This window comes from Daucus carota, chromosome 1, assembly GCF_001625215.2.
Source record: "Daucus carota subsp. sativus chromosome 1, DH1 v3.0, whole genome shotgun sequence".
In the NCBI taxonomy this organism is placed as follows: domain Eukaryota; kingdom Viridiplantae; phylum Streptophyta; class Magnoliopsida; order Apiales; family Apiaceae; genus Daucus; species Daucus carota.
The window spans coordinates 44,958,206-44,971,397 of record NC_030381.2 but is presented as its reverse complement, the minus strand read 5'-3'; the positions used below and the strand labels follow the sequence as shown (position 1 = coordinate 44,971,397).

The window sequence follows — 13,192 nt, the reverse complement described above, 5'->3', positions numbered from 1 at the left end:
TGACAAGACGAAAAACAAAGCAGATTTTCTCTCACTGTCTTTTACAGAAATAAAAAATGAAATAAAAATAAATAATAACGACTTTTTTCGCGGGTAGAAACCACTCCTTCACACGCACGCACACACCTTTCCTTTCTCCTCTTGTTTATCTTCTCACATCTGTCTTTTATCATCTTTTTCAACCAAGTAGGTTAGGGCTTCATTTACTCTTCACATATACATACACCTATACACACAAACATCCGACCATGGAGGTTGGCGATTTACACGATTGGGAGGTTCTTCACGCCTCGGATTCCGAGTCAATTGGTGATGATTCGGAGTCTAAGTGCTTTGATTGTATCGATGGAGATTCCGGTGGCGCAATTAGACCGGATTACTTCTCGCTCGACTCGCCGATCGCTTTTAAGAACACCGGTGGTGTTTCCGAGGACGGTGTTTCGGTTAATTCCAACAATCCGAGCTGGATTGATCCTGGTTCCGATACTCGTTCTCCGCGGAAGGAGTTTACTGAGTTCTGGCCTGATTCCGCCAGTGATCGCTCCGATGATCATAAGTTTGCTGAGTTTGAGGTGAATAATGATTTAGGTTTTGCTCAGAATGAAAAAATTGAGGCGAATTCTGATAAGTATTGGTCTGATTCGACTGGCTTTGAGGCGAAAAACGAGGAGTTTGTTGATGACGGAATGGAGGTTAAGGGAGTTGGTGATGAGGTTGTTCAAGTGAAGGAAGGTGGAGATGTGATTGAGGTGGCGAAAGCGAGTGAGGGGGAGAAGAGAGTGATGGCTTGGTGGAAGCTTCCATTGGAGCTTTTGAAGTATTGTATGTTTAGGATGAATCCTGCTTGGACTGTTCCGATGGCGGCTGCGGTGATGGGATTTATGATACTTGGACGTCGTTATTATAGGATGAAGAGGAAGAGTAAGAGTGTGCATATGAAGGTTACTGTGGATGATCAGGTCAGTTATTTCGAGTTCTATAAGATGGAATTTGTATTTGAGATGATGATTGTTAGACTATGCTGTTTGTTTACGTTAATATCTGCTAGTTTATCGGATTTATTATAGAGGTCAGGTTGACATTTTAGGGGTGTGCTTATGCAATAACTGCAATTTTCACCATTAGTTGAAAATGAATCACTTGTTTCAGTATATGTTTATACACTTTTTTCTAGCGTATGAGGTATGCTATTACTTCTTTGGGAAGACTGTTCAAGACTTCAAGTTATGTGAGGGAGAATATATAATTTGACTTTTCCCTTTAGTTGAAGATGAATTACGTGTTTTTATGTCTGTTCATATTATTTTTCTAGAGTACGAGGTATGCAATTACTTCTTTAGGAAGAATGTTCAAGTCTTATACTGTATCTGACTACATGGGGGAATATCATAAATTTGACTTTTGCCATTAGTTGAGGATGAATCACATGTTTTTATAATATTTCTAGAGTTACGAGTTATGTAATTACTTTAAGAAATAAGTTTAAGTGTTATATTCGAGGGATAAATTTAGGCAATCAAAAGTATGTGGTGATAGTTTGCTGGATAGATAGCATCGTTGGTCTAGTGAAGACCCCTGGGCTCTTGTTGTGGTAGCAAGAGGTCAAGGATTCAAGTCTAAGTGGGATCATGGGTAATATTAAACTTGCTCTAAATTTTTATTATCAAATATGTGTGTGTGTGTGTGTGTGTGTGTGTGTGTGTGTGTGTGTGTGTGTGTGTGTGTGTGTGGCAGATTGTCGCTCACTACTTCGCTTTAATTGGAAAATAATATTTACAGCTTGATTTTTCCTGCAGCTTAAGTTTATTTGTTATGTGCACATAGTTATAATAGCACTTACATATTATAATGTGTGTGTGTGTGTGTGTGTCTGTGTGTATTCTGGCGTTTGTTGATAGAAAAAAGAAGTAAATACTTCTGGTTTTGCTAATATCACAAGAACCTAATGGACACTTCATTATTTTGGTTCCCGCAGAAGGTGTCTCAGTTCATGAACCGAGTTGCACAACTAAATGAGGCCTTCTCTGTAGTGAAGCGGGTTCCTATCATTCGACCACAGCTGCCCGCAGGTGGGGTGATGCCATGGCCTGTGATGTCTAGATAAAAGTAATGAGAAACATCACGCTGCACCCAGAATGGAGTAGATCGCACCCTTATATGTATGGCTTGTATAATCGGTATTTTGCATGCAACTTGTGTAAATTAACATTCCAAGTGCCAAGGAAATGTACGTGTGCCTACCAAAATCTATGTATAAACTTAATTAATACTACTAATGTTTTTGTCGTCCATTTGATTTCCTCCATCTTCTGTTTCTTCATAATTTCAACCTTAAGTTTATCTTTTGAACAATCTATCCTCATAAATGTCAGATATGTCAGGTGAGCGAGAATCAAATTGGAACTAGGACAACAAAATGCACCATCTCATCACGCTCTCTTTCTAAAGCTTTTTTTGACTTAGATTTTAATATTCGTACTAGATTTTTTTTTTTTTGAGTTCAGTGTTAACACTGTACAATACATGTATTTGTGCTTTGCCACTTTCTTTCAATTTCACTTGACACGACACAAGATGATCGCATATTTTACAGGAGGCGACACAATGATCTCAAATTTTCCGACCTCTCGTGTTATCACTCATTTCATAGTTTTGTTCAGTTTCATCCGAATTCACTTAACACAATGCAATTACTAAAATATGAGCTTTTATGTAGTACTCCCGATTTATATATTTGGTAGTTTGTTAAAGGGGTTTTTTAAAATATTGTTGATTGTGTGACATATATTTGTGTTGGACTTTCATCCGAATTCAACTAACACAACACTACTCCGCACAATTTAACATATATGAGTTATCACTCACAAAATGCATATAAAACATTTGTACGAATCTCGATAGCATAAAATCAAGACAACATCAAATCTGATTTAAAAGAGGTTGAAGGGTAGAATTCATATAGACTCGCCTTTTATAAAAATATAATTTACGCCAGAGAATTGATGAAAAGTTTATGATACTATTTCAAGAACATGCCGCTGATGCCTGTAAAATCGTAAGCAATTATATGATAGTTTTGAGAGTGGGTGTGTTTGCTAATTTACCATCACGCATTTTATTGAGATACTAATTGGTTAATTCATTTTTGTGGTGTGTGTTCATGAACTAAATTTTGTAAGTACAGCTTATTTGATTGGCTCCTCTTTTAATAATGATGAATATCTATATATAAAAATTAGACTGATAAAAACTGATTATTAGTGTGTATCTAAATATTTGAATATATTAATACAGAATGTTTTATTGACTTGATCGAGAATTTATTAAGATATTGACTTTTATTAATCCAAATCGATCACTATTTTCAAATAAAGTCTCAAATATCACGATCGGAGAAGATGAACCCAAATATAATTTTATAATCCAAAATAATAGGTCGTGCATCAATCCATCTTTTATTTTTTAACATGAGATCAATTAACACTTTGAAACCGTAAACACAATTTCAAGTAGCGTTTCACACTAAAACACTAGATCTTGTTATATTTTGTAGAAATTTTCAGAGCTAAATCGCAACACAATGTAACGTTTTCTTTCAAATATCAAAATGATAGATCATCCAACACCATTAAGTGATATTTCGGTTTATTTCTCCTAATTCGGATATCTTAGACATTACTTGTAAAAACTGTGATAAAAAAACCTTTTCTTATATAAGAAGGGTCTAGGTCCCTGGCAGTCATATGCCAGAGACTGGTTAAAAAACACACTGATCAAAGCGCTGCACATGGGAATCCCCGTCCAGCGCTATAAAAGTGCTGGACATATTACAATTTTAATATGATCCTGACCGCTGGACATGCATCCAACGGCTCAGGATCAATGTGTTAGTTAAGCGCTCCACAACAATCGATTGTTGTGGACCGCTGCCCATACGAGATCATATTTTATCCGAAATCAAATTTTATGTTGAATTTGAATTATTTTAAAAATATATATAAGTCATGTATCATATTTTCGATACAAGAGACACGTATAATCGGAATCCATCGACGATCATGTTTATTATTTCACAAAATGGCAACAGGAAAACATGCTAATTTTGGGTTTAGACTACCCAAAAAATAAAGAAACAGCTGAAACATGATAGAAGTGAGCTAGTTAAAGATGTTCCACAAACTCAACAATCTTGCTGCTCTTATCCAGTGAGCACTTGACAAATGCGCATCCCCTCGAGCGTGAGGCCACCGTGCCTCTCCTCCTCCCCAACTCAACCATCTCTTCTTCTCAGACCCATCTTCGCTTTCTCTTCATCTTCTTCTTTTCCATTCCCTTTGAGACCCAAAAGACCCAGCTTCCATTTCTTGAAGCCATGCTCTTCTCTTAAGCAAACCAAGAAAAACAAGCCACAGACCCTTCAGAAGAGTCCAACTAGTGGGCCCAACAGTTTGAAAAGGTTCTTAAATTTGGACTCTAAGGATGATGAGGAGGAGGATAGTAATGGTGATGATGATGATGGGGTTGCTCTTAGAGGGACTATTTTAGCTGGGGTTTTGCTTGTGGGTGTAGTTGGTGGATTTGGGACTGCTGGCTATGTTTATAGGGACCAGATTAGTGCTTTCTTGATCCAGTTTTCTGCTTTTATCGAAGGTATTCCTTTGCCCTTTTTGGGGTTTTTGATGATTTTGTGTTGGGATTGTGTATATTTTATGTCGAATTCGAGTGCCTAATTTGGATTCTGCAATGTGCCTTACTACTTGTGTAGCTTATGCTATGCAGCCTGTGCCATCTCTAACTTAAAGGGGTGTCTTTTTTTGGTTTTGGATTGTGTTGGAGCTCGTAAATGTAATTTCGTCATAAAACTGCTGAAATTCAAATGAAATGAAATCGAAGGTAAAGGATTGGAATTCAAATAAATGACGGGTTATTGTAGATCATATTGTAGTTAATCGGGTGTTAATTTTGGGTTTGTGCATATTGGGTGTTGGGACGTGTTAGACTTTGCCACTCGTTACCTGTAGATTACACATCAACTATCTAATGGATATCTAGGATTGCTAATTCACCTTTAAATGACTACACAAATGGCTACAAATCATGCACAAATTAGTTTTAAGTATTTGATACAAGATCCACAACTAGTCCCTTATCCAATATCCATTTCTGTAAATAAGCATAGCCTTTATTGTCAAAACCATGATCCAGTCCACAACTGTAAAATAGCACCTGTCCTCATAATTCATGGATTATTGGTTGTTTTTTTTTTTTTTTTAGGTAGCCGCCTTAAAATTTGGTTTTAGATGTTGGGTTTTACAGAAGAACATTGGTAAAGTTGCAAAGTATTAGCAATTGCAAGAATACACAGTGCAACTAATGCTATATCCTACTTGGCAAAAAGAAAAAATAACTAATGCTGTATCCTGAATGATGTAGAGATCAGTTTAATTATTAATGGGTTATATCTTATGAGCAATATCTTGAATTTGAATATATTAATGGGAATTTTCTGAATAAATTGAATTGTCAATAATTTATATATTTCTAGTTGGTTAGCCATTTGCGTTTCTGTTCTGCGAAGTAATAATGTATAAACCAAGCAAGAGAATGAACAACATAGTACGTCATACCTTAGGATGACTAAATCTAGTAAACTTCTTCTAGCACTAAGCAGCTTCTCTCAAATGATATGCTGCAGGGTCCTTACCTAGCACAACAGAGATTGTCTAGAATGAGGAAGTCCAATAGAAGAGTGAAAACGCTAATTTTTTTACTACCAGATCCCATTTACTCCGACATAGGGAAATAGATTTGTAATGGTATGTTCACCTTAAGTATGGCTCAAGAGGACCAAAAAGATCATTAGTCCTCCCTTTAGTCAAGAGGCACATGAAGCATAGAATGGCACATGTTTGTGCCTAATAAGAGTATTTAATAAATAGGTGGCCAACTGTTACAGTCTGTTCACCACATAATGAACAAATTGTGTTAACTATCATTCCAAATTGCACCATTCTATCAGAGTTGAGTCACTGCTTCTTGTTCTTGAGGCCAAGACAGAAAGGAATTTTTGGAATTAGGGAATACTTACTTGGTTGAAATTGAACCATGTACAGACGGGTTCTTATGAATTGAGGAGATTTAAATATATGATCACCTTTCCTAGAAATGGAGTCTTGAGTCATAAAAAGACAAGTAAGAAACTGAGTGACAAAGCTTCATTCCATAAACATGACCAGGTGGACGGAACCTCGACTCAGAACTATGCACAACTGAGCTAACCGAATCCAAATCAGATGATTCATGGATTGAAATGATTGATGGGGAAAAGTGGTTAGCAATAGATTCTCCTCGGCACCAGGGGTCATGGCGCAAGTGGATTGAATAGTTTTGCCTGAAACAATAGCTAATGAATGGTAAAGCTTAAAACCCTTTCTTTCCTGAAGGACAAATTTTGAGTTTAGATGTTAACAGATCAGCAAAAAGTGCCCATTGCCCTAGCTGCAAAGCTAATGACCTCACAACTTGAAAAAGTAGTCTGAATTCTGCTACCTCTAAAAAATTTAGAGGATTTGTGCTCAGATGTTTTAAATGCTCCTATGTCTATTTATCAGGGAAGATGCTTCTGTACTGCTGTCCATGATTTGAGTGCTGCACACATTTTTTACCCAGATATAAGCTGGAGGGAACTTGACAATTATGATTTGAGTGAAATGTGCCAGATTTTCTACCCAGATATTAGAATACAATTTTGTTTGACTAGTGGTGTCATGTTAATCTTTGACGAGGTTCTCATGCCAATGGTTATATTTTATGTTCACTCTGATAGCCACAAGTTAGTCGCCACATACTCTCTTCTTGGACATTTTACCCCAGCACTAGATTGGCAAATGGCTACGGCTAGCTTGGTAGATTCATGTTATCCATATCATGCTTATACATATGTGCTCAATTTTTTGAAATGACTACTACACTCGAAGGATGTAAAAAGGTTGTCTACTCAACCAAGCACCGTCATATAGCTGCATTAACCTTGCAACCCATGCTGTTGCAGGTTCAGCCACTACCACAATATGTGAAATTAAGTATATGGTCAATATTGAAATGGATCTGGTTGACCATTGATTGATTATAATGATAGACAGTGTGTACTTTGTGCGGAGACTCGGAGAGATAATTTTATACACTTTCCGAATTTTAAGAGTTTGATAAGGAGCCAATGGAAATGCTCCATAAGTTTAGTCATTTCAAGAAAAAAGAGCCTATGGAAGTGCTTCATAAGTTCAGTCATTTCTGGAAAAAAGATATAAAAAAATGCAGGGTTTTATAGATGCCTTTTGTGATTCAGAAAATGAGCATCATGCTTTTATTTGATCGACAATTACATTATTATTATTATTCCGGTCACCCATGCTAAAAGGGGAAAGAAGCTTAAATGATATCCTCCATGATCATGATACAGAAAAGGTTTGAGTATAAGTGTACATAGATATGCATGTAATGATGCTTCACTTTCGTTTTTTGAAATCATTAATACCTTTGGCACTAGGAGAGGTCCTTCTCTTCTTCGTTTAATTTTTGGACTGGTATTTTTCGTCGCACCGTTAATCAATCACACAATTCTGACCTATGTAGCCATCGCTAATAGTAAGCCTGTTGCACTATGTACTGTAGATTAAAGGGAGTGACTAGAAAATGATCCCCTTTGCTCAAGATCTTCAGATATCATTCTTAGATGGCAAAGTTGCAATCAGTGGCAAAGTGAAAAATATAAGAGTCCAGGAGGAAAGATATGGGTTGATAGTGTTTTGTCAAATTCGTAACTTAAAGAACTCCTTCCACTGTCTGTTAAGTAGGTAAACTATTGTGGTCAAGGAAAACCAACAATTTGTCATGACCACCTGCTTGTGCATCTAACAGTATGAATGTGAAATTGAAGATGAAGTTAGATTTTGTTAGTTTTCCCTAACTACAATCTTACATATGAGCGATCGAAACACTACTAAGAAAGGAATCTGACAAAACACTATAACTATTTTTTCCTTCGACACTTTTATCATTTTTGACTTTGCAACTGCTTGCGACATCACATGGTGCATGTGAATTTTCATCATCTTTATAGAATGATATCTGACACCCTTCTGACAAAGAGGATCATTTTTTAGTCACTCCTTCAAATCCTCAGTACATGGTGCAGCTACATAAGCCAAATATGTGTGATTAATGGTCTGATTAGAAATGTAAATTGACTAATCAACAAAGAAGAGAAGCCCTTTTCTTCCGTTGTTATGTTCTAAAGGTCACCATCCTTGCATGCTTTATTATTCATAATCGATCTAATCTGTTTCATCAACAATTTCAGTTTATTCGAGTGCAGAGGTCAGTAGCTTCTTGGACCATACAAACCCTAATATTAACATCATAGTGTTAGGGTTCATGAGCTTCTTGTCTTTAAAGATGGCTATTTCCCGTAAAGGTGGGGGTAACGGTAGCGGGTAGTCACATAATTATCGATCAAGTGCAATGCATGATCTTGATGGCCATCTTCTGAATCACAAAAGGCATCTAGAAATACCCTGCATGAAGATTCTGGCCAATTAGGATGGAATTTTTTTCCATATTGGATTGAGCATTTCCATAGGATTTTCATTAAGCGCTCGAAATTTGAAGATTTATAGGTCTACCTAACCGCCAAAATATAAACCTTCTATCACCTTAATAGATACATATTCTTCAAGTGGGTACTCAGTATTTTTAACTTCATTAGTGTTGGCAACTGCATGTGTTACCATGCCAGATATAATCTCCATCAGACTCAAGAAGTAGGTTGAACATCAATTAGTTGATGAACAAGTTAAACTTGTACAACTCCAGGAACAATGCTGGTTTTTCGATCAATGAAGTTGTATGGTATCCGATAAATATTTATACTTCTAGTTGCAGAATACTTTCCCGGTCTTCCAAAATATTAATAACCTATGTGGTTAATAAACTCTGCCTATCCTTCTCAAAAGATTTGCTTTATATTTTGCATGTTTTTTTACAGGTTATGGACCAGCTGGATATGCCTTATTTGTAGCTGTTTATGCTGGACTAGAGGTTAGCTTTGGACACTATTATTTGCTACATTTCTTTATTGTAATTTTCACTGGTGAATAAATGCCACCACTCGTGTTATTTAGTAGTTATGCTGCTTGTTTCTTGAAACTGCAATATAATGTTCCTACATCTAAGCATATTTTTGTTGTTGCATACTAATAATCACATTACTCCAGGTACTAGCTATACCAGCAGTTCCGTTGACTATGTCAGCTGGTTTGTTATTTGGCTCTCTCACTGGAACTATTCTTGTTTCTATTAGTGGAACAGTAAGTTAATGTTTTTATATTATTAATTTGTAGATTGATGTTTTGAATGCATATGAAAGTGAAAACTATGGAGTCAAGTTTATTTATTATGAAAAAATCTTATAATTTTACAGGTTGCAGCAACTGTTGCATTTCTAATTGCCAGATATTTTGCTCGGGAGCGAATACTTAAACTCGTTGAAGAAAATAAGAAATTTCTTGCAATTGACAAAGCAATTGGTGAAAACGGTTTCAAAGTTGTTACACTTCTCCGTTTGAGCCCTTTACTTCCATTTTCTCTTGGGAATTATTTATATGGGCTAACATCGGTGAAGTTCGTACCTTATGTCTTGGGAAGGTAACTTTGTGAAATTAAATGTATAGTATATAAGCATATTTCTATTAGCCTGCTTTTTTCTTCAGTTGTTAGGTAATCAATAGTAAAACTGTAACCTGTAGGTAAATCCCTGAATATGAGTAATGGAAACAGGTCTCAGTTTTGTATATTTCGTGTCATAAGTGCATTTTGTTGTAGAAGCCGCCGAGTACTCGCCACGCGTCTCTCCCAAGGTGACCCAGATTCTCATCACATGAGTACCTATTTTAGTAAACTCAGTCTTACATGCTGACATTAAAATTAACAGAACTTTTTAAAAAATTGAGATCCAAACAGTACTCTGGAATATCATTTCTTGAAAGATTTAGGGTTGTTTGAAATTGATCCTTTTGTTCTGGGAGAATAGCTTCTGGTCATTTATCAAGTATTCATCTTAAGATGTTTTGACAAATAAAAGCCATGATGTAATTATGCATAATAATCGATGTCATAATTTAATATGTGAGGGACATTAATATAGTGCACATCCCCGGAGTGTAATTAACTTATTTCAAGTTATTTTGCATATTATTTAAATGCTGACGAGGTCAATTACTTATGCAGTTGGCTAGGAATGCTTCCTGGCACATGGGCTTATGTCAGTGCTGGTGCATTTGGGCGAGCAATAATTGTAAGTCTTTCTCAAGCTCTTGGTGCAGTATTATATTACAGCAGTTTTTAAGGCTTCATCTTTAATAAAGCAGGGAGTTGGTTATCCATAAAGAAATTTTAGGAAAAACTGTATTCTTTGTGTTCTATTATAAGTGACCCACTTGGTAATAAGTCACCGGAGAAGTTATTATTACAAATTGAATTTCCTTAGCATTTAAAGTCGGTGTAACAGATGACATGTACAATAGGACCATCCAGTTTCTGGTTAGTGTAAGCATTAAAATTTTGCAAGCACAAACGTGATATACTCAAAGTTATTGTAAACTGTAGATGGTACAAAGAGGGTATTTCCTTAAGTTTAATTTCAGAACATGAATACTTATTACTCAGACGCACCAAAATAGGTATTGTTTCTGAATAGCAGGTCCTCTAAATGAGTACTTATTACTCAGACGCACCAAAATAGGTATTGTTTATGAATAGTAAGTCCTTATTTCAGAGATTCGACAAACAAACATCCAATGAGACAATTAATTTGGGGCATGCAATATTTAAAGTCAGATCAATGAGGTGCTTCTGTACTTTAAAACCAAAAACTATAACGTTGAGAACGAGTATTTTGTGTACAGATTTTGTTTGGCATTGCTTCTAGTCGAGCAAATCAAATGAATTTGTGTTTTATGTTCAGAAAAATCTGGTCACTGCAAGGGTCTTGACATGTTCACTGTAAAATTTACGTAAACAAGCAGTGATGCAAAAAGTTGTTATTAGTGGAACATTGACTACTTCTATGTTTTAGACTGCTGTAGCAATAACTGTTGTCAAGTTTTGTGTTATGCTATTCCGAGTCATCCAATTTACTTGTATGTGATTTGTACAAATCCATTGACCTTCTGGCTTGTTGGCATTTAAAGAGACCACTGACCAGACATATTGTACAGGCAGATTCTACATTATCTTTCTTGTCATAGAATATTTGCCTCAGAATTGCTGCATTTTATGCAGGATGTTATAGGTCTATTTATTGTTTTATCTGTTTAAAATCTATTCTGAATCAATCTCTTTCGTGTACATATCAGCAAGAAGAATCAGGCATCAGTTTACCGGGAAGCAATGGCCAGCAGCTATTGACCCTTGGTTTAGGACTATTGGCAACAGCCTTAGCCGCATCTTACGTAACTAAGCTAGCAAAGGTAATTTGTCTTCTCGTCGATGACACTCAATATTTTTAGAAATGGCCAGATGGCATTGACTCGATTTTCTTAATGCTCGTCTTTCAGGATGCTGTAAAGGACATTGAGGAGTAGGCAGCAGAGCCAATCTTTGTTTGTATGAAGACAATGAACTTGTCTTATCCCTGTGTAAATTGTAATTGTAATGGCATCACTTACCCGGTTCATAAAGGAAAATCTAATTTTGTTCTATGTACTTGTCAACCAAACATGTGTCATATATTCACATAAGAGCAATAAACGTAGTTGTGAAATAGGATTTTGTACATAATTACATTAACTTGGATTCTTATTTTTACAAATCAAAATTATCTTATAATTTAATTATTATTTATGTAAATTTAGCTAGACAATTTTCAGTCCTCATCCATCTAATTGCATATAGTTTAGAAACTTTACAATTATCACTATTTGAAAAACTAATAGAAATGTTCGCTTAAAATAAAGTATGAAATTGAGAAATAAAATATTTATACATACATTTACGAGAAAATACCCTAGATCATATTTTTCAACATAATATAACAAATGTCAAATATCATCTGAAAACGTTGGATTGTAAAGGGGGCGTTTGTTTTTAAAAATCCTTCTACTTTGCCCCGTTTGTATAAATAAGTAGGAGTACTCTCAAGGAGGTGAGAATACTAGTTTTTTGGCTTCTATTTTTTTCCAAACACTTTATTAATTTATTTATCTCTCACTTTCACTCCACTTATTTAATTTAAGCAAAAGTCACTCTTTTTAATCTAACCCAAACGACCCAACATTTTTGATTTTTTTTCTCTTTTCAATCCCAGGTCAATAATTATGAAAAACACATGACAATATTTGATTCTGAGTAATACAATTTGAACTAATATTTAAAATGATATTTACAAAATATATATTCGGAAAGTAATATTTAAGATATTAGTCACAAAATGATGATTTCTATTTAGCAAAAAAATGATGATTTCTTGGGAGTCGGCAGAGAAGATATACATCAACATATGTATACATAAGTCTATTTAATTTTCTTAACAAAGTAATCCTAGTTTATACCAGTCGACTACCGGTCGGCAGAATGAAATGAGCCATGTCGTTTTAAATTAGTGGGCCCGTTGTAGTTCTCCGTGTACAGCTGCAGGGCTTTGATTCGAATTTTCACCAGATGCCACGTACTGTTCCCGCAAAACAAATTAAAAAAAAATAATCTCAATTGAATATTATCAAATTTTAAAATACAATTTAATATCTTAATTATATATAAAAAGATTTTATAACATAATTTAAAATATCAATTGAATATCCTAGAGTTTTAATAGATTTCAAACAATCTCAATCGAATACCCTCGAATTTCATAAATGAAAAAAAATCTTTTAAAATCCCAACCGAATACACCACTATCAATTTGAGAGAACAGTGCTAGACATCAAATAAAATTTTCGAATATTTATAAAATGACGTATCATAACACACGACAACTTTTTATTTGAGAAGACACATATATGCATGCAGGATCACATATTATTGTTAAAAAAATTATCATTTATACATTAACAACTCAATATTTGGAAAAGTTTTGTGATTTTTTTTTGGGGATATCTAACGTTTCTCAATTTGAAACCTCAATTCAAAATCTCGAAAT

At 35.1% G+C, this 13,192-nt stretch overlaps 2 protein-coding genes across 2 annotated transcripts; both read left to right on the top strand.

Annotated features, from left to right (window-relative positions):
* The first annotated feature begins 88 nt into the window (after positions 1 to 88).
* On the top strand, positions 89 to 2,305 carry LOC108201379 (uncharacterized). The gene is made up of 2 exons (XM_017369673.2): positions 89 to 959; positions 1,976 to 2,305. Exons 1-2 carry the CDS (start codon positions 249 to 251, stop codon positions 2,102 to 2,104), a joined length of 840 nt encoding a protein of 279 aa, XP_017225162.1. The 5' UTR covers positions 89 to 248; the 3' UTR covers positions 2,105 to 2,305.
* A 1,750-nt stretch (positions 2,306 to 4,055) lies between these two features.
* On the top strand, positions 4,056 to 11,891 carry LOC108212406 (uncharacterized). The gene is made up of 7 exons (XM_017384157.2): positions 4,056 to 4,650; positions 9,044 to 9,096; positions 9,273 to 9,365; positions 9,479 to 9,702; positions 10,285 to 10,351; positions 11,412 to 11,525; positions 11,613 to 11,891. Exons 1-7 carry the CDS (start codon positions 4,221 to 4,223, stop codon positions 11,637 to 11,639), a joined length of 1,008 nt encoding a protein of 335 aa, XP_017239646.1. The 5' UTR covers positions 4,056 to 4,220; the 3' UTR covers positions 11,640 to 11,891.
* Positions 11,892 to 13,192: the final 1,301 nt, after the last annotated feature.

Bases quoted from the DNA above. Each gene is read 5' to 3' on its own strand.
- LOC108201379 (XM_017369673.2), top strand. From the start codon at position 249: ATGGAGGTTGGCGATTTACACGATTGGGAGGTTCTTCACGCCTCGGAT. The intron at 960-1,975 runs GTCAGTTATTTC...TGGTTCCCGCAG, and splicing joins AGGTTACTGTGGATGATCAG to AAGGTGTCTCAGTTCATGAA.
- LOC108212406 (XM_017384157.2), top strand. From the start codon at position 4,221: ATGCGCATCCCCTCGAGCGTGAGGCCACCGTGCCTCTCCTCCTCCCCA. The intron at 9,097-9,272 runs GTTAGCTTTGGA...ACATTACTCCAG, and splicing joins CTGTTTATGCTGGACTAGAG to GTACTAGCTATACCAGCAGT. The intron at 10,352-11,411 runs GTAAGTCTTTCT...TGTACATATCAG, and splicing joins CATTTGGGCGAGCAATAATT to CAAGAAGAATCAGGCATCAG.